This window comes from Mustela lutreola, chromosome 2, assembly GCF_030435805.1.
Source record: "Mustela lutreola isolate mMusLut2 chromosome 2, mMusLut2.pri, whole genome shotgun sequence".
Lineage (NCBI taxonomy): Eukaryota > Metazoa > Chordata > Mammalia > Carnivora > Mustelidae > Mustela > Mustela lutreola.
Window position 1 is genome coordinate 31,690,431 of NC_081291.1, and position 24,297 is coordinate 31,714,727.

Below are 24,297 nucleotides of genomic sequence, written 5' to 3' on the forward strand. Positions count from 1 at the left end.
AATTTTTTTTTAACAAACATATAAACATTTACCTAATCTATGCAAATCTATTCATTAGGATATTATAAAACCACCCCTTCCCACCCACACCCCCAACCCACAAAACCCCGGCTCTTTTTTGTTTCCCAGGTTGTTTCTAAGCACTATGTTGAGGGAGGAGGGGGCTCCGGGAGTAAAGGGGGAGATGGTGCTGTCTTCATGATGCAGCCTGCTTACGCACAGCAGCCCTGTGCTGGCAGTTGTGAGCAAAGAGCCAAGTGTGGGAGCTCACCATGGTGGTAACCACCTCCCCACGAGGCAGGCAGCCTTTCACCAGAGGGAAGTATCAGGTTGCTGTACTTCGGCTGTGGGTTGTCACTGTCTAATAATATGACCGTTTTGCCATCTCTCTGCAAATAAGGCAGAAGCTGCCATCTGATTGGTATAAATCTCACTTTCCCTCCTCATTGATTTTCTTGTTCTCCTCCTTTGCTTCATAAAAAGAGGGACAAGTGGCTGGTGCTGTGGACAGAGAAGCTTTATTTTTAGTATGAGACAACCTCTATTTTCTTTCAGGAGAGGGAAGTTGGATTACCAATTCTTTTGTAAATGTGTATGGTGATATTTGCTCCGGTAAGTTTTTATATCTCTCTTGATTTACTGCTGGCTGGGGAGATGTATGTGTGTGTGTGTGTGTGTATTTGCATAGGTACATTTAGGCTGCACACTTTTCTTTCCAAATATCATTTTTGAAATCTTTAGTAGTAACATCTTTTTTTTTTTTTACTTTGCTTTTTTATATTCATATTTTTAAGCCAAAGAGGCTGTGCTTTGTGATAATGTGATGCTTACCTTAGCTGTTAAAGGATGTGTCGGCTTTCTTTTAACATAGTAAGGAAACTATTTAAGCAAACTTATATTTGGCTTTATAAAAATGTAATGTCATTCTACCCCACCCTTCCCCTTTGGAGTGTTCAATGTCCTAAGTATATTCACTGTGCTATAACCTGCTTACCGTTTTAATTAAAGTTTCTCCATCAGTGTCAGAACAAGAATTTCTTAAACTCCATAAATAGCTATGAAACATTGTATGCAGTGCCAAAAGGGATGTACGGATTTCATAGGGTCTTATAAAGGTGGAATAAGTGAGATGAGTTTCCCTGTAAGATGGGGTACATGTGAACCTTTAATTGAACTGTATTTCTGAGAAGTATTCAGGTCATTAAAGTAAATCTCTAACGTTCTGTGAAAAGATGCAATCACAAGTGGCTGTTGCTTCTCTTCTGTCTTTCTTTGCACTGTGTATTTGTGCCACCATCTGTCAGATGCCCAGCCCTGGCTCTTATGTTTCTGTATCCAAAGCTGATCAAGAGCAAAGTTGCTGCTATTAAGTTCAAACTAGTGCAACATGACTATCTGGTCACCGTTGCTTTAAGTGCATTACCTGGCTAGCTATGTTTTCTTTTGTTTCCAGAGAGTCTTAGAAGGTCTGGATTCTCTGCTATTCATTGAGAAGTCTGGGAGAAATTCTGTTAATATAATTACCCTAGGCAGAAATGATAAGATGATTAAGTAATTGTTCCAACGGAAACAAACGGATGCTTTAATTTTCTCTTTATGTTACACAATCAGCCAATCTGTACAGACTTTCTCATGGTGAAATGAATTAGAATATATTTATAATGAAAGTTCAAGGCATCTTTGAATGAGAAGAAAGATGAGGTCTGACTATATATTTTTCAAAGATTTTGAAAGTGAAGTTGGAAATGTCAGGCATGCCTAGACTTTTTAGGCATAGAGTCTTCAGAATAGTAATTATTTAGATCCTGCATCATCTAAAGACAATTCATGGAACTAATCATGAGTGTCTAGGAATGCTCTGATCCTCACCTCTACTTTCTTTGGGGCATTCTGCCCCTCACACACCCTTTGCATGCTGGAATGAAGCTACTCTTTTCTGACAAATAGAATTCTGAATTTTGATTAATCTAGTGCAGCCTCCAACATAGTTCAGCCTCAAAAACCCTACAAACACACATGAACTTATATTACACTGTGACTGGGGTCACAGTGTTGCTAATAACAGCTTTCCATGCCGTAAACCCTCACTGGAACCAAGTGTTCCTTAGCAGATCATTTATTGAAAAACAAACAGAACTTTTATCCTTGGCCTGACGGTATTAACTGCTGAATGAACATCTCTCAGCCATACTCTCTTCCTCAACATCCCTAATGCCTTTTGTCATTCTTCTCCTTACATGGCTTTAGAACAGGTTATGTCCAACATTGTTACCGGAAAGCAGACTTTATCATCATCTGAAACTGCTCAGTAACATAGATTAATGAAGATGTGAGAGGGGATAGCACCCTGAGGGTAAAAGCATCTGTCTTTTCCTCCAGATGGCCAGTTTACAAAAGTGTTAAGGCTCCAAGCATGCTTGGACTCACTGACATAGGAAGGACAATGGGGCATCTGTATCTTAACGAGGTCAATATCTTTAGCTTGACTTAGGGTCAGTGTGCCCGGTCTTTAAAAGCATCACTTTAGAAAAGTCCAGAAGGCCATCACCAAAAAACTGTTGTAGTCTATTCCAAGGAAGAAAAGTCTGTGCCACAATGGGGAAAATAGTACAGGGAATTTTTATGTCACAATGAGGTCATTTATTCTTTTTAGCAAAATGAAGAATGTAATCATGTCTTTCACTTTCTGCTTAACTGTGCTGAGCATTTAAAATAGCTTATTTAATCTTCACCGCCATCCCACAGGGACCTAACACAACCTCCCCATTCTACAGATGCAAAAACTGAGACATAGGGCAGGTATATAAGTTGCTTGAGTCAGCACAGTGATGATGGTGATGATGATGAAACTTCTAGAGTCTTTTTTTTTTTTTTTCATCTGTCCCGTCTGTCAGGGCTTCGCCTCATCCATGCAATTTTCAGTTAACTCCTAGACTGGGATGATTTCCCAGAACTTACAATAAGACACCTTATTTTTGTTACTGTTTTGCCCCCTTCCAACACGACATAACCTCCTTCTTCTTAGGCTGTGCTTTTGTGACTCCAGGCTAATTATGTGTTTGAAACTGGAGAATGTGTGTTTTATTTCCACTCAACTTGTGCATCTAGAAAGATGTGGACATGATGAAAGGGAGCCAGCCTACAGAGAGATATATGCAGAAGTGGCTAAATTAAGGCAGCTTTTTTAACTGATTAAAAGAGATCCATCCCTTTGACTTTCCATCTTTTGAATGTAGGGTAAAAATAAAGATGGGGCAATAACTTCAAAATCTCAACATCTCAGGTCTGGTTCATCATTGATGCAAATGTAAAAAGAAATTGAACTGAATTGATTTATTTGTGGAGAACTTTGTAGAATTCTCAGCTTCCTTTTACTCACCCCAGCATGATTTTCTTTCACTTTTGGCTACTGAAAAGAGCTGAGGTGGCACTTCAGGTAGAATGTTGCAAAGGGTCTCTACCACCTGGGTCATTAAAAAATGAACACAGCTGCTGATAAGCATGCTGAGGAGCGTGACAAAGTTGAAATCCAGAGTCCCCAAATGCATTCTTTTGCACCTGAGCACTGAGCTTCCCGTTTGAAATCCATTTGAGCCAATAAAATTCAGTTGAGTCTTCTAAGGGGAAAAATGCACTGACATAGAATCAATATATTTGAAATTTCTCCTCAACTGGCAGTTTTTGGATTGGAGGCCATGCATACTAGTCATGAGGTGCGTCTGTGAAACGCTGCATTTTATTCCTTCTAGTGAGAGAAAACAGATTATGAGTGATGGAAATGTTACGAGAAGATAGAACCCAGTGCAGAATACCATTGCTATATTTCACCAAAATGCAGAGGGATCTAAAAAAATGAACAAAGAAACAAAACAACCCACCACAAAATGGGAGGACTAAGAGTTAAAGTTTGAGATGCTGGTACCATATTGACTTCTCGGTGTGATTGGCTGTGTCTAATAAGCAATAGGTTTTGAGCTCTCCACCTCCTGCCCTCATGTAGACACCCAATTAATTAAAAAGAATTCAGCAGGTAGTACACAATAAAATGTTTCCAAAATGTTAGTCATTTTTGTCAGAGGCGAGCTTGGAAACTTATTGATTCTCTATTACTTCTTTTTCTTGCTCTTAAAAAAATAATAATTGGGTGGTTTAATCAGAAAATGTGGTATTTAGAGCCAGTCAGGATGAAGGCATTTAAATCAATCTGCTTTTTCCAAGAGTATTTATGAGGATTCTAAATATATTAGAGCTACCACATGAGCACTTTTACTGTAACGAAATATGTTGTGCTCAGCCACAGTGCTCATCAAATACAGGCTCTTCCTTAAAACTGAACTTAAAGACAGTTTTATGAAGCGTGTCGTATTTCAGTCTCCATCTGCAAGATACAGCTTTCTTCACAGAGGTGGTCAAATTCAAAATAAATAGCAGTAGAGATTGTACTTTATCTTGCCTATGTTTCCTTCTGTCTTTTCTTTGGCTATGGATTTGTCTACTTAAACACATTGATCATTAAGAGCTTAACAATGATCTATTAAGTAAGGAGAAAGCAACTGGTATAAGGCGTAATGTGTCTGGAGTAGTCTTGATTCTGTCATCAAACATTCTAAGCTGGTGTACAAACAGAGCCAGTGGTCCTGTTCTGTACTAGAGTAAGAAAATGCAGTCAGTGAGGAATTTGAGCTTTTGATACGAGTACATGAAGGGCTAAATCCTCTAAGAGAGGTTCTTGGTCATCAGTGTATCTTTAAATGTTTAAAGATTAGGGACGAGTCGAAAATGGAAACACCTTGGTCTTTCTACTCTGCTGACTAATGGATCTGCATAATTAATATATTTTACAGTGGTCATTTTTTTTTAACACAGATTCTAGCCAAAAGTACTAATGGAAAATTATTCTGGGGGCAACGTGAAACACGTTCCAGTACAGTTTCTGGAAAGCTTATTCCCAGCACAGGGCAAGCTTTCATTGTGGAGCTTTGGGTTGGCCAGTATAACTGGATAATCATGACATTATGGTCCTTTGGGGGACTGATGTGTTGGGCACAAAAGGTGTTTTTTTTTGTTTTGTTTTTTTAAGGTCTTATCTATTTATTTGACAGAGAGAGAGATCACAAGTAGGCAGAGAGGCAGACAGAGAGAGCAGGGAAGCAGGCTCCCAAGCAGAGAGCCCGATGCGGGGCTTGATCCCAGGACCCTGAGATCACAACCTGAGCTGAAGGCAGAGGCCTAACCCACTGAGCCACCCAGGCGCCCAGGTTTTTATTGATAGTCCCTGTGTGACCTCTTTTAGCCTTGCTTACTGAATCTTTAAGTCCCTCCAAATTACCACACATTGTCTCAGTGTAGACTTTCTGGCAAAGATATGATGCGTATTTCAGGCTTATTTTATTTCTGGTATAATATGGCCTTATGAATGTTTGTATGCAATATGAATTATTACTGCAAGGACTTTTTAAGTCACCATATTGACATCTACCTCTCAGTGATGAACCCAAATATCTTTATCTGGTTTTGGATCGCTGCCACAACAGAGAAAAATGGACACCTTTTTTCAAAATCTAAGGCTTTCAAATTGCCTTCCTAAGACATTCAAATTGGATGGTTGAGACTTAAAATATTTTAATCGAAAATTTTAAAAATTATTTGGGAGAAGATTTGAGGGAAGAATTGGAACACTGATTTCACCAGGCTCTCCTTTCATTCATCATATATTTAAGGATGCCTGCTGTGTACCAGGCACCAGGCTAGGTACGGGAGATGTATAATATTTGCACTCCCCGAATTAAATGTCTTTTATTTTCCATTTTCTCAGCTAAACCTAGTTTCTATTTCATGGCCCTGGATGTGTCTTCCTAAAAGCATAATTGAACTGTTTTAGCAAGATGTTTGCAGGAAATATGTGCTTTTGGTCCTATTGGTTCATGCTCAGAGAAGGTGTAAGAATGAATCCCTTTATTTATAGATGTGATTACTGTGTGGCTGAAATGGATGGTTTGAAGGGGGTTGCTAGAAGAGTTCATGCAAAGCTTGTGTCTTCTAAGCATTATTTCTTGCTCCTAGACATTCTCAGATTTGATAGGCCGTGCTCATTCTTGCCTAGTGTTAGGGGTGGAGAGAAGGGAAGCAAGCTTCAACAGGACAGGAAAGAAAAGAAGACGAAGCATAAACTGAGAGGAAACCTAAAAGAATTAAGATTTTCCATGACTATCTGAATTAGATTTAACTTAGATTATCTGGTTCTCTATCTGGTACCCATCTATTCAACAAATGTAGATAAGTAGATAAGTAGATAGATAGATGGTGTCCACATTATGCCAAGGGCAATGCTAGATACTAGGGCACAGGAATAAGCAAGATATACTAGTTTCTTAACTCGTGCAAATTCTAGTAAGTTAGGATTTCTCAGCCTCAACACTATTAACATTTTGGCCCAGATAATTCATTGATGTGGGGGGTTCTTTTATGCACTGCAGAATGTTTAGCATCATGCCTGGCCTCTATCCACTAGATGTCAGTAACAACCCCCCTCCCACCACCCCCCACCCCACCCCCACCCCCACCACTACCACCAAGTTGTAACAACCAGAATTATCTCCAGACAATGCCTATTAACCTCTGGTTTAGAATCGTTACGCAAGAAACTTAGTGATTGTTAGTGATCATCATCTGCTTTGATCAATACTTCCCATTTCATTTCTACCTTTCTTGCTTTCGGATGCTTTGCTGCCTGGTTCACCCTAAGATTCTATATACGTTCTGTATAACTTGCCTAACAAAGACAAAAAAGATAGCTGTATTTTTTTTTCACTATTATTATCCCTTCTATATAACACTTGACTACATTCACTTGGCTTACATTGTCTCATTTGATTCCAGTAATCAACAAATGAGGCAGTGTTAGAATATTATAAACTTTGAACAGATAAAAAAATGGACATTTAGAATGGCTATATGCGATTAATGATGACTAGAACCTGGATTCCCACTCACATACACTTACTAAAAATCCAGTGTTTTTCTGAAGAATTATAACATTTAATAGAAAAAAAAAAAAGGTAAGTATCTTTAAAGCACGCCTTTTTCTCTTTGAGGCTATGTTGGAAATAAATGCAGTATTGTAGCAGATGGAAGGCCCAAGACTTGACTCCTTACTCAATATTTATTAGCTGGGAAGTTTGGGACAGTCCATGTACACTCTTAGAATTTCCCTGGTAGTTCAGGGAATACAGGGTGATACATTGCAGAGGAAGCCCTAGAGATCAGTCTGGTGGAGTGGGTTAGGCCCGGCTTTTGAAGTCAGATGGACCTACTGTATGAGTCAGCATCCCAGCAGGAAAAGATGACACCCTCAAAACATCTGACCTCTTCCTGATGACTGTAAAATACTAAAACTTAATTTCTTTAAGTCTGAAAATTGAAGCCCCAGGAGGTGGTGAAGTTTCTTAAGACCTTATGGTGAATTTGGTGCAGAAGGAACACAAAAGTAGAGCTTAATGTCCTTCCATACAAATGACCTGAAAAAATCGTTTCAAATGGAGAAAGCCCAGTTTATGGTTTTGGCACATACCGAAAATGTGCATGTTCTGGGTTATTACCAGATGTCTAGGTGCCTGAGATAGGTCCCTCGTGGTTTTAATGGAGTATACTCAAGAATCTAAGGGGTGAATGTAACCATATTTCTAGCCTCATTAGAAGCTACAGATGCATGGAGTGTCTTGATGGACCTTAGAAGAGTGAAGGACATTGACAACACCTGAAAGACAGGTGGTAATTTGCCCTGGCACTCACACAGGCTCCTGAGCTTGAATAGATGCATTGCTTTCCCAGGAGAGGGGCTCATATTGTACCTGGGCCCGTATCTTTGTTTAAAGATATCTGTAAGTATTGAGGCGCTTGGCGCATTTGCCAAGATTAAAGGCTTTCTAAGCATTTTGTTCTGGCAGAATGCCCATCGGGAGAACTTCTGCCTGCATTACCTTGGAGAACTGAGTTGGAATGAGAGGAAATGAGTCAGAATCCTGGCTCTGCCACTTTTGCTCCTTTGGGCCATTCATTTGCCTGCTCTGTGCCTCAGTCTCTTCATCTGTACAATGGAAATAAGGCTTCTTCTCCCTAGAGTTGCAGAGAGGATTGCTGTCAGAGACAACATAGGAAAGCCTTGTTGAGACCCTGCAGACCTAAACACTGTTTTGTCTCTCTATTGTCATTGTCATCATTTCCTTCCTTGTGCAAAGGCCGTTCTGCTATCAGTTTTCAGTCCATGCCCTAATGAGTGCATGAGGTAGGGAAAGTGTTTCCCAGTTTACCAGGAAAATGACTGCAGTTATGGGAAGTGTCTCAAATTGTCTGGAAATGCTTTGATGGGCAATTCCATCTCAAAGGGAGATTCATGTCCATATTATAAATTGCAGAGATGGCGTCATCACTGAAGAATAACTATAATAAAACCAAATGGCATATGGGTAAAGCAATTCCCTGTGATCAGCTCATCTTTTAAAAAGCCCATGAATTTTCCTTTCTAATCCTCTGGAACCTTTTCACCCCCTTCTGTCCAGGCATAACCCATTTGCTGTGGTGGGTGGAAGAGGGTGTGAACGTGACCTCTGATGTCAGTGCATCATGTTGTAATACTGTGTGACTTTAACCCTCTCCTCTCTCAGTGTGATCACAGAAGTGCCTCAGGAGAATTCACAAATGCAGGTTTTCTCCTCCCTGAGGACCGAAGGTCCCAGAAACCGCCCTGCCCTGGGTTCTTCGTTAGCCCCCGATGCAGGAAATTCAAAGGTTCCTCATTTCCCGTATTTTATTTACCTCAAAGCACCTCCTGACACATCTGATCAGGAACTTCGGTTAGCTCGTATTTTTCTCCCAAGACCATTATCTGCTGGCAGATCTTCCCCAGACTCCTTTCCCTCAGCTCACTTTTTCACTCCACACAGGCATTTATAAACTCCTCATCCTCCGAGGTATTTGGAAAACACTTACTCCAAACCTGCCCCAGAACAGTTCCCCAGGATAATTTTTTTCTCCTTCTCCCAGTGCCTCTACCTTCTAGGAGAGTGTTTCTCAAACTTTATCCCTGTGGATCACTTCTGGAAGGCAAGGATTTTTTTTTTTTTTTTTTTTTTTTACTGATTCACTTATACACTTGTTCATACATTTATTCATTTATGCAATCTATGGCATTTATTGAGCAGTGATTGTGTGTCAGTCTCAGTGTTAAAAATTAGGGATACAGAAAGGCACCTAGCTGGCTCAGTTGGTACAACATGAAACACTTTTTTTTTTTTCTTTAAAGATTTTATTTTTATTTGTTTGTGAGAGAGAGAGAGAACAAGCTGGAAGGAAGAGGTAGAAGCAGACTCCCTGCTAGCAGGGAACCTGACATGGGTCTCCATCCCAGAACCCTGAAATCATAACCTGAGCTGAAGGCAGGTGCTTAACCAACTGAGGCACCCAGGTGCCCCAGCAACATGCAACTCTTAATCTTGGGGTCATGGGTGGGAGTCTCATGTTGGGTGTAGAGATAACTTAAAAAAAATCTTTAAAAAATTTGGGATACAAAAGTGACTAAAACAGATGTAGGCTCTACTCTCCCAAGATTTGCAGTCTAATGGGAGGAGAGTCATTTTAAAAATCCCTCTAAAGTGATTTAATTACCATTGTAGTAAGTGCTAAAAGCTAAGCCATCTTTGGGTACTAATTATGTGACAGGCACAACTCCAAGTGTTTTATGCATATTAATTCACTTAATCATAGCGACTCTTTGAAGGAGTTAAAAGGAGGAAGGATTAGAGTCCATAAAATCCTGAAGGACATGGGCTCCTTTCATAAGTCTAGGGATATTGAATGAGGGTCACACAATAGGACAACATGATAAAAGACCATGTAGCTGACACTTAGGCAGGACTTGCTGCATTCCCAGCACTTTTCTCTCCACCTCACAGAGTCAGAACTACCACAGAAGCATGATGAGGAATCACTATTATTATTTTAAGGATGGGAGAAAGGAGACATGTAGAGCCTGAGTCACTTGTCCAAGGTCACACATTTCATAAATGGTGATTCTGAGACCTGAGCCTGGGCTCTTACACACTAGGTTAACCTGGAAAAAAGGTGGTTAAGACACTTCTCATTTGGTACATATCCTTGAAAATTTGGTAAAATGGGGGGAAAGAGGCTCCTTTTAATGTGTATCTGAGTAGGAAGAGCTATGACCCTTGTTGAAGTGAAATGGAACTTCGGGGGCCTAGGAATTTGGAATCCTTAGCCTTTAAGCATAGTGCAAGGATGGACAGAGACCAGCAGCATGGCCTGGGAGCTTCTTGGATGTGGAGAAGATTGGGTTCCACCCAATCTACTGAGTATCAGATTTTACATTTAGTTGAACTCTGGCTGAATTTACATGCCCAGTTAAGTTTTAGAAACTCATCTGTAAAATAAGCTAAAAGATGGGGCTTCTAGTTTTGGTTTTGATGCCAAATGACCAGTTGTTGGAGCTGCCCAGATTTTCCTTGCTCTGCCTCTTCAGTGGGGATGACCTCAACCCTCCTCATGGATGGCATCACATCCCTACCACCCCCGCCAGAAGAATTGGAACTGTTGGGAAAAAAGATTCTGTAGAAACTCTGAGTCTCTTTAACTTCCAGAATCTTTCTCTCATGATGTGGTCCGTCCATGGACCATTTACATCAGAATCACCTGGGGAGTTTATTACAAATGATGTTTAGATTCAAAGTAGACTTCTCAGAGCAGCAATAAATGCCAAAATATAGTGTAATGTCTTTAAACACTAGGTGAAAATGACTATCAGGTTAGAATTGAAGATTCCTCTTACAGTATTTATCCAGAACAAGGATGCAATAAAGACACTATCAGACAAACAGTAAATCACATTTAACTTTTACCTTTAATTAATCCTTTTTTGGGGAGGAACTATCGGTGTGGAATGTGTACTTTGAATCTCTCCAAACCTTGGGTTCAGATTCTGGCTCCCTTTCCCCACTAGCTGTGTAACTTTTAACCCAAAGATTTACATTTCTTGAATCCCAGTTTTCTCATCTGTGAAGCTGGGAAAGAATTTTCACCACAGGGGAAGGAGGGTCTGTTGTGTGGTCTTCGATAGTATTTATAAACATGTGACACCTAGTATCAAACTAAATAAGTCATTAAGAGTTATTATTGGTTGTTAAACAAAATGAAATTTTACAAAGTTACTCTCAGATTATTTATAATATCATGACATAATTATGAAATTATAGTTTGGTTGTTATAAATAGAAACCTACTTTGAAAATTTTAGAAGTGATATTTAATTTAATTTAACATGTATATCTCATCATTTCATTCATTCATTTATTTGGTCATTCAACACATATTATTTAAGATTCTACTAAATGCATGGGACTTTCCCAGTCACTAGAAATGCAGGAGTGTTATATGTTACTCAGAAAGTTGGAGATGGGGGACAAAAACAAATAGAAAATGTTAGATCATGGTAAGAGCTATGGAGAAATAGCAGTCCGGTAGAAGAGACGTAATTTTTTCAAACCCATATATATTTTTAAGATTTTATTTATTTATTTGACAGACAGAGATCACAAGTAGGCAGAGAGGCAGGCAGAAAGAGAGAGCGGGGGAAGCAGGCTCCCTGCTGAGCAGAGAGCCCAATGCTGGGCTCAATGCCAGGGCACTGGGGTCATGACCTCAGCCGAAGGCAGAGGCTTAACCCACTGAGCCACCCAGGTACCCTTCAAACCCATAGTTTCATAAATTAAATTAAACAGTAAATTTATTTTTTTAAGGTTTTATTTATTTATTTGAAAGAAAGAGAATGAGAGAGAGAAAGAGAGCATGATAGGTGGGTCAGAGGGAGACAGAGACTCTCTGCTGATCAGGGAGCCCTATATGGGACTCAATCCTGGGACTCCAGGATTTTGACCTGAGCCGAAGGCAATTGCTTAATCAGCTGAGCCACCCAGGCACCCCTACACAGTAAATTTATTAAGAGAAGCCTACAGCAAGGCTTTAGGAGTACAAATAACTATTTTTCATCCTTGTGAGTTTTCAGATTTTCTCTCTAGGTTTTCTTTAAAATCTGGAGTCACCCTATTTGAAGGATTTAAATGGACTCAAGTCTTGATGACTCACTGGGGCCACCTTTCCATCTTCCCACAGAATGTCTGACAGTTGTAGGTTCATGGCACTGAATGCATCATTCCATGTGATATAACAATAACTACAGGAAACAAATAGATTAATTGTATATTGAGTTTTCCATCAAGTGAGGTAAACTGTGGCTTAGAAAGTTCATTTAAAATTGACCAAAGATTTAGTATGGGCAGGTGGTGATGTGAAGAGTCAAGCCTAGGTTTTCTTTCCCCAAATTCAACATAAACTCTACCATAGAACCTCACTTTATTTGACTTTATCTCATTTTATTTAATTAAATAATTTTAATTAATTAATTTTTTTATTTAATAAAGAGAAAGAGAGAAACTATTTATTTAATAAAGAGAAAGAGAGAAACTCACTTTATTTAATCCCTAAAAGCCTCATAAAAGAAAGATTAGGCTCCAAGATAGGAATGGGTCTGTGTGATGTCATTGCTCTGCGTTATGGGGACTTGTCAAAGTCATTTTAGGTTTAAACTATTACCATTGTCTAAATATGATGGTATTAAGGATGAAAGTGAATAAATAATAGACTGGCAAATAGAATTTAGGAGCCATGGAACATCGGCTTTAAAACAATTGTACATATATTAAAACACACATACAACCTGTTAGGCTATTATGGAATTTTCCAAACCAATTTTACTTAAGGTTTAGAAACTTTTATATGCTTTAAATGCTTTTAAAGCATTTTATTCCTAATATCTCTTTTTTTTTAATACCTTCTGATTTCAATATGGAAACAATTTTTTTCTTAATGGCTCAAAATTGAAATTATATCTTAATGAATTCTATCAGCTAAGCATCCAAATGTACCTTAAAGATGTAACATCCCTCCTCATTATGCCACTAGTCCACAAACAATACTACAATCTAATAATGAAAATGTTAGAGACAGTACATAAAGGAGAAAAAACATCAGAGCTGGATCTAATTATGAACTCTTCGAGCACAATGAGAACACAACTGGGCTCCAGTGGAGCCATATTCACCCCTAGACTCTAGTAATCTCTACACCCAATGTGGTGCTCGAACTCACAACTCCGAGATCAGAAGTCCATCTCTAGATTCTAGAATGGCTTCTGCAGTGTGGTCTCCTGGGCTGTCTCACAGGGGCAGAGTGTTAAGGTAGGACCACTTATAAACCTGGACTTTTCTTCACATGTTTGTCCCCTACATGAGGTCATCACTCTCCATGCTAAGAATGTGTTCTTTAACGTGCCTCAGAGTCTGTCTCCACGGGTTATCTGAGGCTATGATGCATGCTCAGAGCCCCCTTGTTTTCCTTCTCTCAAGGTGAGAATTAGCTTCCTGGTGAATTCCTCAGTGCTGATAGGATAGTTTTCAATTTCAATCAGTTATGCTCTTTATTCTACTAACTCCATGCTATTGAACTGGTATTTCCACTTAAAATGACACTTTGTTATTATTTCATTTTTCTTCCTTAAGGTCTTAACAAGTCACTGTTTTCCCTGTTAAAACTTACAACCGCTAAGAATTTAGCAATGAGCATAGCACCAAAAGCACAGAAGGTACATTTTAATGAGCTCTTTGGTGATGTTTCTTGCATCTGCTAAAACAAATTAGGTCAAAATAAGATTGAAGTGAGCTTCAAGTGCTTCAACATCTAAGAAACTGACTTTATCACATAGAAAACACGAAGAAGTGAAAAGGACCTGAAGAATAAGAAAGTCATTAAATTACCATACTTTATAGAGGGTCAGAAGTCTCAGTGGAGCAAATTGTAATTTGTATTACCTAAGAAGGTAGGAAAAGGTCCTCTGAAGAACTACACAGGCCCACAGAGCTCAAACCATATTCAGGACATATTGAATATTTAGCAAGCTTTTGTCCAGGAAGGGAGAAGTCTCCACAACCTGACTGGGTTCCTGCCTGGCAAATGGAAGCTTATATAATTACCTTACTCCTGACTGATGCTCTGATTGTTACTGATAACATCTGACATGATAAATTTGATATTAACTTGTTCCTCTTGCCTTTGTTCACTCTCAATGGTAGAATTGTCAACCCACTTCTTATGAATCATTCTCTCTTTTCAAGACCCTCAATTAATTTTCTTCTTACCTTGTCTCCTGATTCTAATTATGCATGCACCTTTTGTGAAAATCAGGGTATTTCGGGCATTAAAACTTTGTTTGCTTTTGATACATGATGAAGAGTTGAATTGTTGCTTTAATAAAATCTTGTAAAATCTGCAAGGTTAATTTTTCCTTGAATTTATGTGATTTACTTAGATAGATAGCACTGCCGTCTGCTTGTCTCTTCCCTCCTCTTTCTCTCTTTCTCTTTCTCCCTCTGTCTCTCTCTCAGAGTTTATGTGTCAATTAGGTTTCATTGCATAACAGACTACCCCAAAATTCAATGGTTTGAAAGCACACTATGTATGTAGCTCAAGATTCTGTAGGTCAACGATTTGGCCAGAGCTCAGCTCAGTAGTATGTCTGCTTGTCTTTACTGGGCTCAGCCCTGATGGCATTTATGGTCATTTTCGGTTTTTTTGAGGTGGGGTGGGTAGGCTGTTTCCCAGTTGAGAAAATACGAGTGACTGGACAACTTCTCTCTTTCATCATTTAGGAGGCTAGCTTGTTCTCATGGTAATCTTGAGGTTCCTAAAGAGTGAGCATGAAAGCTGCAAGTCCTCTTGAGGCTGAGGCTTGATATTCACAGAAAGACCCTTTTTATCGTATTATACTGCTTGAGGCAAGCAGTATAATAAGGTCATCCCAGATTCAAGGGTTGGGGAAAGAGACCTTGCTTTGTGATGGGAGTAGCAGCAAAGAATTAGAGCCATTTTTGCAATCTATCCAGTACTCAGCTATCATTTTATGACCATGTCCCTTACATTGTGAGTCCAGTTTTCTGATCTCACTTGTAGAATGTGCTTACTTGGCCATCACAATCTCATCTGAATTTGTTCTCTTCAAAACAGGGCTACCTATTGTCTCCCTTTTCTCATAACCCATTTCTGGCACTAAAACTGTCCCTTTCCCAGGCTCTTCGCTGAAAACCCTGTAGTTAGTCCTTTCACACTCTCCTTTCTCTGCTTTCTTTACAGGCAAAACTGTCGAATTCTGTGAGAATCCTTCAGAAGTATCTCTTGGTCTGTCCTCCACACCACTCTGATGTCTCTCTGATCTTTTTGTTCTTCCATCCAAAATATCCAGCACACTCTGTCCTAACGAGTCTCCCCCTATCTCTTCTCTCTCCTCTTAGGAAACTTCTCTGGCTCCCCCACATCTTACTACACATCAAGCTACACATCAATCTTACTACAGATCAAGCTTCTCTGCCACACCCCACTTTCTGAATTGGCCCCAGGTTTACCTGCCTAGATTTACTTCCACTATCTACCAGTTTGAATTTTCACAATCCAGTGAAATGAGATACTAAACTCACTCCAAACACTCCTTAATTGCTTCTGGTTTTTTGTTTTTTTTTTTAAGATTTTATTTATTTATCTGACAGACAGAGATCACAAGTAGGCAGAGAGGCAGGCAGAGAGAGAAGAGGAAGCAGGCTCCCTGCTGAGCAGAGAGCCCAATGTGGGGCTCTATCCCAGGACCCTGAGATCATGACCTGAGCTGAAGGCAGAGGCTTTAACCTACTGAGCCACCCAGGTGTTCCTGCTTCTGTTTCTTTATTCACACTATGTTTTTCTCCATTTTAAAAATTTTTATTTGTTTATTTATTTTGCCTTTTAAACTCTAACCACATTTGGACTAAGACCTTCCTTCCTATACAGTAGCCAAAAGGCAATGGTCACAATGATTTCTCACTTCACTGTTGTTCAGTTTCGTGTTTAGCCAGCACTATGTAATTTGCTTTGCGATTATGTTTTAGTCTACATGATCCTAATACACATGTCCACTAGTGTTGTCCTCTTCAGCTAAGTTTGTTAAGCTCAAAATAAAGAAACACATCACATCTATCTTCCTTTTGGATTTTCCAGATTTCATAAGACATGGTATGGGCAAAATAGATAATCAACAAAAAGTTATTATATTGAATTACATCTCTAACCTCATTTGATTACCTCCTGTGAGAAGATCGTTTTTCTGTCATTTGAGGAAGAGGAAACTCTTTGTGATTTATCAACATCACACAGCCTAATGCTTAAGGGACCTGAATGTACATACAGGTTCCTAAACTGATCTAAACTGATTCAGGGCTCTTTACATGGACTCTATAACATCTTAATTCTGACAGAATTATTTCTACTGCCAAGCTATAGGAAAATCTTGTATTCTCTCATTCGACAAAGTCATCCTGGACACCTCCTTCAACCACTAACATCCAACTCAGATCTAAATCCTGACAGTGTTGCCTCCAGAGTATCCCTCAATCTGTGTACTTCTCTCTATCTTCACTGTTACTCCTCTCTCTCCCTTGGACTATTGCAGCTTCCCATAAAAGGTCCTGCTATTCTTTACTCTTCTTCTCACACATTTCCTCCACGCCCTTCTCCACATAGCAACGAGAAAGCTCTTTTCTAAATTCAAGTCTTCTTATCCACCTCCCCTGCTTAAAATGTTCCATTAAATTCTCACTGTTGCTAGGTTAAATGTCAGTATCCTTATCAAGACCCGTAAGACCGTGAAGCATCTAGCCCCCATGTGCCTCTCCAGATAATGTCTTCCCAAAATGTCCCTAACTGAATGGCTTCATTCCTCTCGGAAGCGTCACATATTCCATTCCCTCTGCCTACTCTGACAGGTGCGTCATCCATCTCTACATATCCTTCAGTCAACTCAAGTTATTTTGGAGATTATTTAATTAATGTCCACCTCTTCCATCCAATTGTAAGTTCCTCAAAGACAGAAGACCTCTGTTTCTGCTCTTTAATGCATTTACTGAGTGTAGCAGTGTCTGGTATGTATACATTCAATAAATAACATCCATTTGAATGAGTGAATGGACAGAGAAGTAAATGAATGAATGAATAGCTATCTCTGTTCCACCCCTGTGCTCATGTGTAAATATGCATGAGACACATCTCCTGCCCTCCAGAGCTAATATTTTGATTAGGAAAGGAAAGTATGTAAATTCTGAAGCATAGAGGTTCTAGTAGAAGTTTGAAGACAGAGGGATGAATTTCCCCTGTGACAGAAGGAAGGAGGGATAGGAATGTCTACTAGTTTACTTTCATCACAATTACTACACATTGCCACAAACTCAATGACTTAAAATTTAAAGTAACAAGTTTATCTTAGTTCTGGAGGCGAGAAGTCCTAAAATCAAGGTGTCAGCAGGGCTGCATTCCTTTTGAAGACTCTCGGGAAGAATCTTTTTCCTTGCTTTTTACAATTTCTAGAGGCTACTTAAATTCCTGGGCTTGTGGCCCCTTCTTCCGTCTTCCAAACCATTAGCCTGTTCAGCCATCTTTAAATCTCTCCCCTACCCCATCTGTTTTTGTCACCACATCTCCTTCTCTGACTTTGAGCTATCTGCCTCCTTCTTTTTTCTTTCTCTTTCTTTCTTCCTTCCTTCCTTCCTTTCTTAACATATGATGTATTATTTTCTTCAGGAGTACAGGTCTGTGAATCATCAGTCTTACACAATTCACAGCACTCACCATAGCACATACCCTGCCCAATGTCCATAACCCACCCACCCTATCTCTCCCCACCAACCCCTCACCAACCCTCAGTTTGTTTCCTGAGATTAGGAGTCTCTTATGGTTTGTCTTCCTCCCCGTCCCATCCTCTTTCATTTTTTTCCCTCCCTACCCCCCCCATAACTCCCCACCCTGCCTCTCAAATTCCTCATACCAGAGAGATCATATGATAATTGTCCTTCTCTGATTGACTTATTTTGCTTAACATAATACCCTCTAATTCTATCCATGTTATCATAAATGGCAAGATTTTGGGTTTTTTGATGGTTGCATAGTATTCCATTGTATATATATATATACCACATCTTCTTTATCCATTCATTGTTGATGGATATCTATGTTCTTTCCCTAGTTTGTCTATTGTGAACATGGCTGCTATAAACATTTGGGTGCAGGTGCCCCTTTGGATCTCTACATTTTTTTCTTTAGGGTAAATACCCAGTAGGGTGATCCAGGATAACATCATCTCAGGGTCTTTGATTTAATTGCATCTGTAAAATTCCTTTTACCATGTAAGATAATCATATGGTGGGAGATTGGTACATGAGCATCTTTGTGGGGAGGGTCATTATTCTGTCTACCACAAAGTTTGTGGGTTTGTGAAGGAAGGATAAGAATGGCTCTATGAAGAAAGGACACTCGATTGAGTCTAAAAGACAAAGATGAGGAAGGCCCTCTAGGAAAGACAGCAGCATAGATAGAGCTTATAGACAAAGAATAACCAAGATTTTTTAGGTGGGGGAGTGCAGTTTTAAGTAATTCCTTATTCACTGAAGACAATGAGAAATGGCAAAGACCTAAAGGCATGTCTTGCATGCTGTTCTAAGGAAGTTACTTTAGTTACTTTATGTGGTAGGCAGTGGAGAGTCACTGAATGGTGGTAGGTGGGGAAATGGAGACCCCACAGTAAAACTTGCATTCTAGGAAGATCACTCTTGCAGCAGAATAGAACCTGGATGTCCTGCAACAAGGCAGAGGCAGGTATAGCTGTTGGGACACTTCTCCATTACCCTGGGCAAGAGATGGTGGTGGCCTGGGCAAAGTTAATAGCAGGTCAATAGAGAAGGGGACACAGCTATGGCCATTATTCAGAATACAGAACCAGCAAAGTGAGGTGACTGAATGAGATGAGAGAAAGAATACTTCAAGATGGCTTTCAGGGTTTTGACTCTAATCATAGGACAGAAAAAAGGTACCATGGGTTGAGTCTATCTCAAATGAGGCTATTCCCATGGGTTCAAAGAGTCACCCTAAAAGGAATACAGCCTTTATATGCTCATTAAGTCGAGTATCCTAATGTCACAGTGGATTTGTTGTTTCATTCCCGGTGCTTCACTGGACTTGCAGCATTTAGAAATGAGAACAACAAAATAATCATAACCATTAAGGAGACCTACTTCTTATGAAGCAATCTCTTTATTACCAGCTCTTTCCACTTCCCTCTGGCATTTGTGTATCAGTCCTTTCCAAGGCACAGAAACATATCAACCAATAAAAGCCAAATAAATGTAACAGCTTCCTCCTTTCACTTGAGCAAGTCTGTTGGCTTCTTACATCGTTGTTCTGGCCTTTTTCTGGACTTGTGTCAAAACACAGCTTCTAACCCTTTCCCCCGAGACCCCTGGCTCTATAAGGATTTCAGATTTCATTTCAGCATTTGCCAAGTACAATAGTAAGTCTGAATGAGATCAAAAGGAGCTCAGGTTCCTCTAAGTTCTAATCCAAAGGCAGGTTCTGCTTGTCTTCAAATGCTTTAAGGCATGGATGAGATTCAAGAAAAAGAGGATGTCTCCAGATTTGGCTGAGAATTCAAGTCAGACAGCCTAGAGTTCAACTCCTGGCTTTACCACTTACTCACTGTATGATTTAGAGAAGTTACCATGTTAGGACTCTCAGTTGCCCCAGTGTAGAACCAGGGTAGCATCTGTATTGCAGCCCTGTCAGGATGATCATTTCAGATAATGCCTATAAAGCACTTTACTCAGGTCTGGCATGGATTAATTCTTCTTTTGATTATGAATGTTTTATTACTAATAATTACTGTGATGTGATTCATAAATAAGTAACAAACAGATTTCAGGGAGTAAATCTGGACTCCTTATGAGGACTTGCGTGGTCCTGTCTCAAGCTTCAACTTATGCCATTCCTCTCCTTACCCATTGCAGCCACAAGAGCTTCTTTTCATTTCTTCAAACAGGCCAAGTTGTTGCCTTTCTCAGAATCTTCAGCCTGGGATTGTCCCTTTATCCATCTCTAGCTGTTCTCTGCACTAGCTCCTTTTCAGTCTTTTGGGGCTGAGTGTTGCCTCCTTAAAGAAGACTTTCCTATCTACCTTATCTAAGAAGGTCCCACTGTTATTATCTATCACTGTACTGGCTTGTACTTTTATCTGCTTTATCACAATTTTGTATTTGTTTATTCATTAATTACTTATTGTTCCCACCATAGTTTAAGCTCCAAGAGAATGGCATCAGTCTATCTATCTATCTAACTATCCATCATCTATCTGTCTGTATCTATTTATCTATCACCAGCATTGACACACCTGGCACTCAGTAAGCAGTTAATAAATATTTACATATAGAAGATGATCATTTTTTTTTAACTTTAAGGAGATAGTTCACATACCTCTGATAAAGTTGCATTAGCTAATTGACTTTTCTGGGAAGAACCATATATCAAATAAAACCTTGAATTCCATGATGTGAATTTATACTCATTAACCTTTAATTTAGGTTACTGCATTACACTTTATTCCCAGATCATAGGGAACCGGCTTCCTAGAGTTGTTGATAACAGAGGTCATAGAAGATGCCTTTCCTAAATTGTGCATTGATATAAAATGAGCTGAGACTTATCTCTCTCAAATGATGATATCCTCTCACATCTATTATTATTGGGAAGAGATGAAAACATTCGACTGGAAAATTATCCTTTGCATACTTCAGTGTACATCTATTAAAATATGCTTTTCCAACCAATCTCTGCTAAGGAAGTCAAAACACTGTAAGTTTCTGATTGTCTCAAATTAGGCTCTAGGCCATGTGTTTGGTTTCCTATAAGGGGAAATCGGCCATCAGAGAAATGAGCTCAGGTCCTGCTCACTATTCTTGTCGGGCTCCTCTGCTCTGCGGACACAACTCTAGCCACCATGGCCACCATTAATCACATTCCACAAGAGAACAGTTTATTCCATTGGAAATGTACTCAATGCTACATGCAGTGATTGAGGTCTCCCTCATGCCAGTAGATTTCCCGGAAGGATTCTGTCACTTTCTTCTACAATTGAGGGAACAAGATAAAGTCACTGGCTTTCTATTTTGCTGTGGAGCATTTTATAGTTTACCCTTTCAGTGAACTGATTTCCATTCAGATTAGCCCCCTTGTAAGAAGAGCCAGATCTGGCTTAAAAACCCATATCCTGGATTTCACGTTTGACAGATTTCCAGTAAACATGGAAATAACAAAAAAGGAATTAGATGGGGACATAATTCTAAAGGAATTGATTTATGATTAAGTACTGAAGACAACTGGAAGGAGTGGGATGAGAAATCTAAGTTGGAGGGGTAGGGGTAGACTGGAAAGTGCCTTAGAGATAGTGGTGGCCTGAAAAGTAACTGAGGAATACGTATGAGGCACATGTCCTAGTAGGAGGCATAAATGATCTACCACCGGCTGTAGTTCTGATAAATTGTTCTTCTCTTTCAGGACAGTTGAGTCTTAGTCTGAAGTTCTTGGATAGCTGAATGTGTCCTAATAGAGAGTCTCAAAGCATCTTTGAATCTACAGCATCTGTGTGATAATTTTTAAATACATTAGTGATGAGAATTTTTCTATAAAGGAAGCTTATAGCCTTCAGCAACTTCCCAAAGAGTAAACTGAGGTAAAACAGCAGCCCACAGATAGTCCCCATATCAACCCAGCAGGACTTTCCTAGATGACCACTATCAAATATCCCCCAAAACAAAGTCCATCTTATTCCAACTTCCAAGATGATGTCACTTCCTGGAATGTTGCCATTCAAATATTGTAACTCTTACTTATCTACTTTTATCATATTGTTTCTGCCTTTTTCCCTTACAGGATTTCAAATTTCATGTGGATACCTTTCCTTCTAACTTCTAGTTCTGCTTACCTCCTTTTAGGCTCTTACTTGAATCACTTTGAATCATCCACCCTCCCAAATACTTGGAAATAAAGTTGTGTATTCTTCCCTGTTTGGAGGGAGAACCTCAAAATACAACCCTGGGATGTATTTTCATCTGCTCAACAAATTAATATTAAATACCTGCTATGAGCTACGCATCACATCTACCCTGATGACAATTCTGTCATGTTGATCCTTATTCACATTCGTCAAAGAACTTGCATGATTCTCCAGCTCATGCAATTCCCACCTTTTAGAATTATGTCACTGTGTTTTTGCATGACTTAATTCCCATGAACAAATACAACTCTCTGATAGCATTTGAACCTTGCTCAACGTGTTAGAAGGTGCTCTAAATATAATTGGGGAGCCAGAAACTACATTTTTTAGGAAAGGTCACTTGCTCTTTTAGTTATGAAATCACTGGACGGCTCCAATCTGCAGTCCCTTTTGCAGTGCTGAAGTGGATGGGGTAGTATTTATGTCTCTGCTTAGCAGTTCGGTCTATATGAACTCCACTCAACAATGTTAGTACTCAGAAATGAAAACCAATATATTAAATATTAAGTAATTTGATATATTTTATTACCTCTTGAATTTAATCAACAGAAAGACGTTATTGAATGATGGTGGGGATTTTTGTCTTGTTGCCTAGGAAATGCTGTCCTTTACGTGGCACGTATAGTCCTTTAGGCTACGGTGATCTTTCATCTCATTAAAACATAATGAGAAAAAGCTGCTCTTTCATAATGAGGCAGAACTAAATGGGCTCTTAGAACAATCAATAAAAGATTATTAAGAAAGAAAATTTTGTTAAAAAATATATTTTCTTCTAAGTCCTGCAGTATTATAATAATAGAACAGAGTGAGACTTCCTCGCTGTAAAAAGCATTTTTCTCAGGAATTTTGATTAAGATTGTTTTTTAATACCTTTGAAAAAGAAAACATGAAAACTGTTTACATATATTAAATTAAAAAACGATTGAATTTTGTCTATATATGTACATTCACATCTAGGTTCATTTATAATCTGATCTCAGTTGTTAAAAACTTCAAATAATGGAAATTTTCAGACAAAAAAACAGGGAATAATTTAATGAGCCTCTGTTTATTCATCACTTACCTCCAACAATAATCAACTCATAGCCAGGGTTGTTCCTTTTTATGCTCCTCTTGTTATACCTTTTTCCCAGGCATCCTATCAGTTTTCTCATAAATAAATTGGTATGTATCTCTCAAAGTAGTTGAATACAAAAGCACCACAATACTGTATCTCACATTTTAAAAATTAGCAGTAAATCAATATCATTAAATATCTACAAATTCCCAAAAGTCTCATTTAATTTCATGATTTTTTATGGTTTCCTTAAATCTGAATGCTTTTAAAATCCATCATTGGATTGATATATCTCTTAAAACCATTTTAATCTATAAGTTCCTCTCTGTCAGCCTCCCCCTCCAATCTTTCTCTCATGCATGCTGTCCATTTTTGTTATTTGTTGTTGTTCTTGAACAAACAAGGTGTTCTCCCTTGTAGAGTTTCTCAGGATCTGGATTTTACTGGTTTAGTCCCCGTGGTGTCATTTTACATGTTCCTGTCCCTTCTATACTGTTTTGTAAATTGGCACTTAGGAATAGAGGCTTGCTGAAATTCAGAGTGTGAATGAGTGATTGAATGATTGATTGATTGATTTCCTCTTGCCAAGAATGTGTCACAGTTGGTGAGGTCTTCTTCTATTAGATTAAGGCACATAATATCTGATTGTGTCTTTTTTTGTGTTATCAGTCATCTGTGCTTACATTTATTAATTCATGAAGGGTCATATCTGAACTCAGACTGCCAGAGCAAAGCCTCAGAACCTGGGTGGCGTAAATAACAGAAATTTATTTCTGACAGTTCTGGAGGCTGACAAGCCCAAAGTCAAGGTGCTGGCAAGATAGATTTCATTCTGAGGCCTCCTCTTTTGGCTTGTAGGACTTTACCTTCTTACTTACTGTGTGTTCCCATAGCCTTTCCCTGGTGAGTGTGTCTGCAGGGAAAAAGACAGAGAAGCAGGAAGCTTTGGTGTTTCCTCTTACAAGGATACCAGTCCTACTGGATCAGGGCCCTACCCTTAGGACTTAACCTTAATTACTTCCTTAGAGTTGACATCTTCAAATACAGCCACTCTGGAAATTCAGGCTTCAACATACGAACTTGGGTGGGACGCAAACATTCAGTCCATAATAAATTGCAAAATGGTGATATTCCAATTCTATCATTCCTTCTTCATTATTAGGGGAATAGTTTTACAAATGGGACATTTCCTCTCTTCTACTGTTTAGTCACTTACAAATAGC

The 24,297-nt window shown here is 39.1% G+C and overlaps 1 protein-coding gene across 4 annotated transcripts in view; it reads left to right on the plus strand.

Moving 5' to 3' along the window:
- The window catches only part of SYNPR (synaptoporin), a 320,804-nt gene that overhangs the window by 158,249 nt on the left and 138,258 nt on the right, over nucleotides 1–24,297 (plus strand). Inside the window, exon 1 of one of the 4 annotated variants that reach the window (XM_059161413.1) lies at nucleotides 376–612. The exons of the other annotated variants lie outside the window; for them this stretch is intronic. Coding sequence (XP_059017396.1) covers nucleotides 589–612 — 24 coding nt within the window. The 5' untranslated portion in view covers nucleotides 376–588. Of the gene's footprint in view, nucleotides 1–375; nucleotides 613–24,297 lie in introns of those variants that run through there. 4 annotated transcript variants of the gene reach the window in all.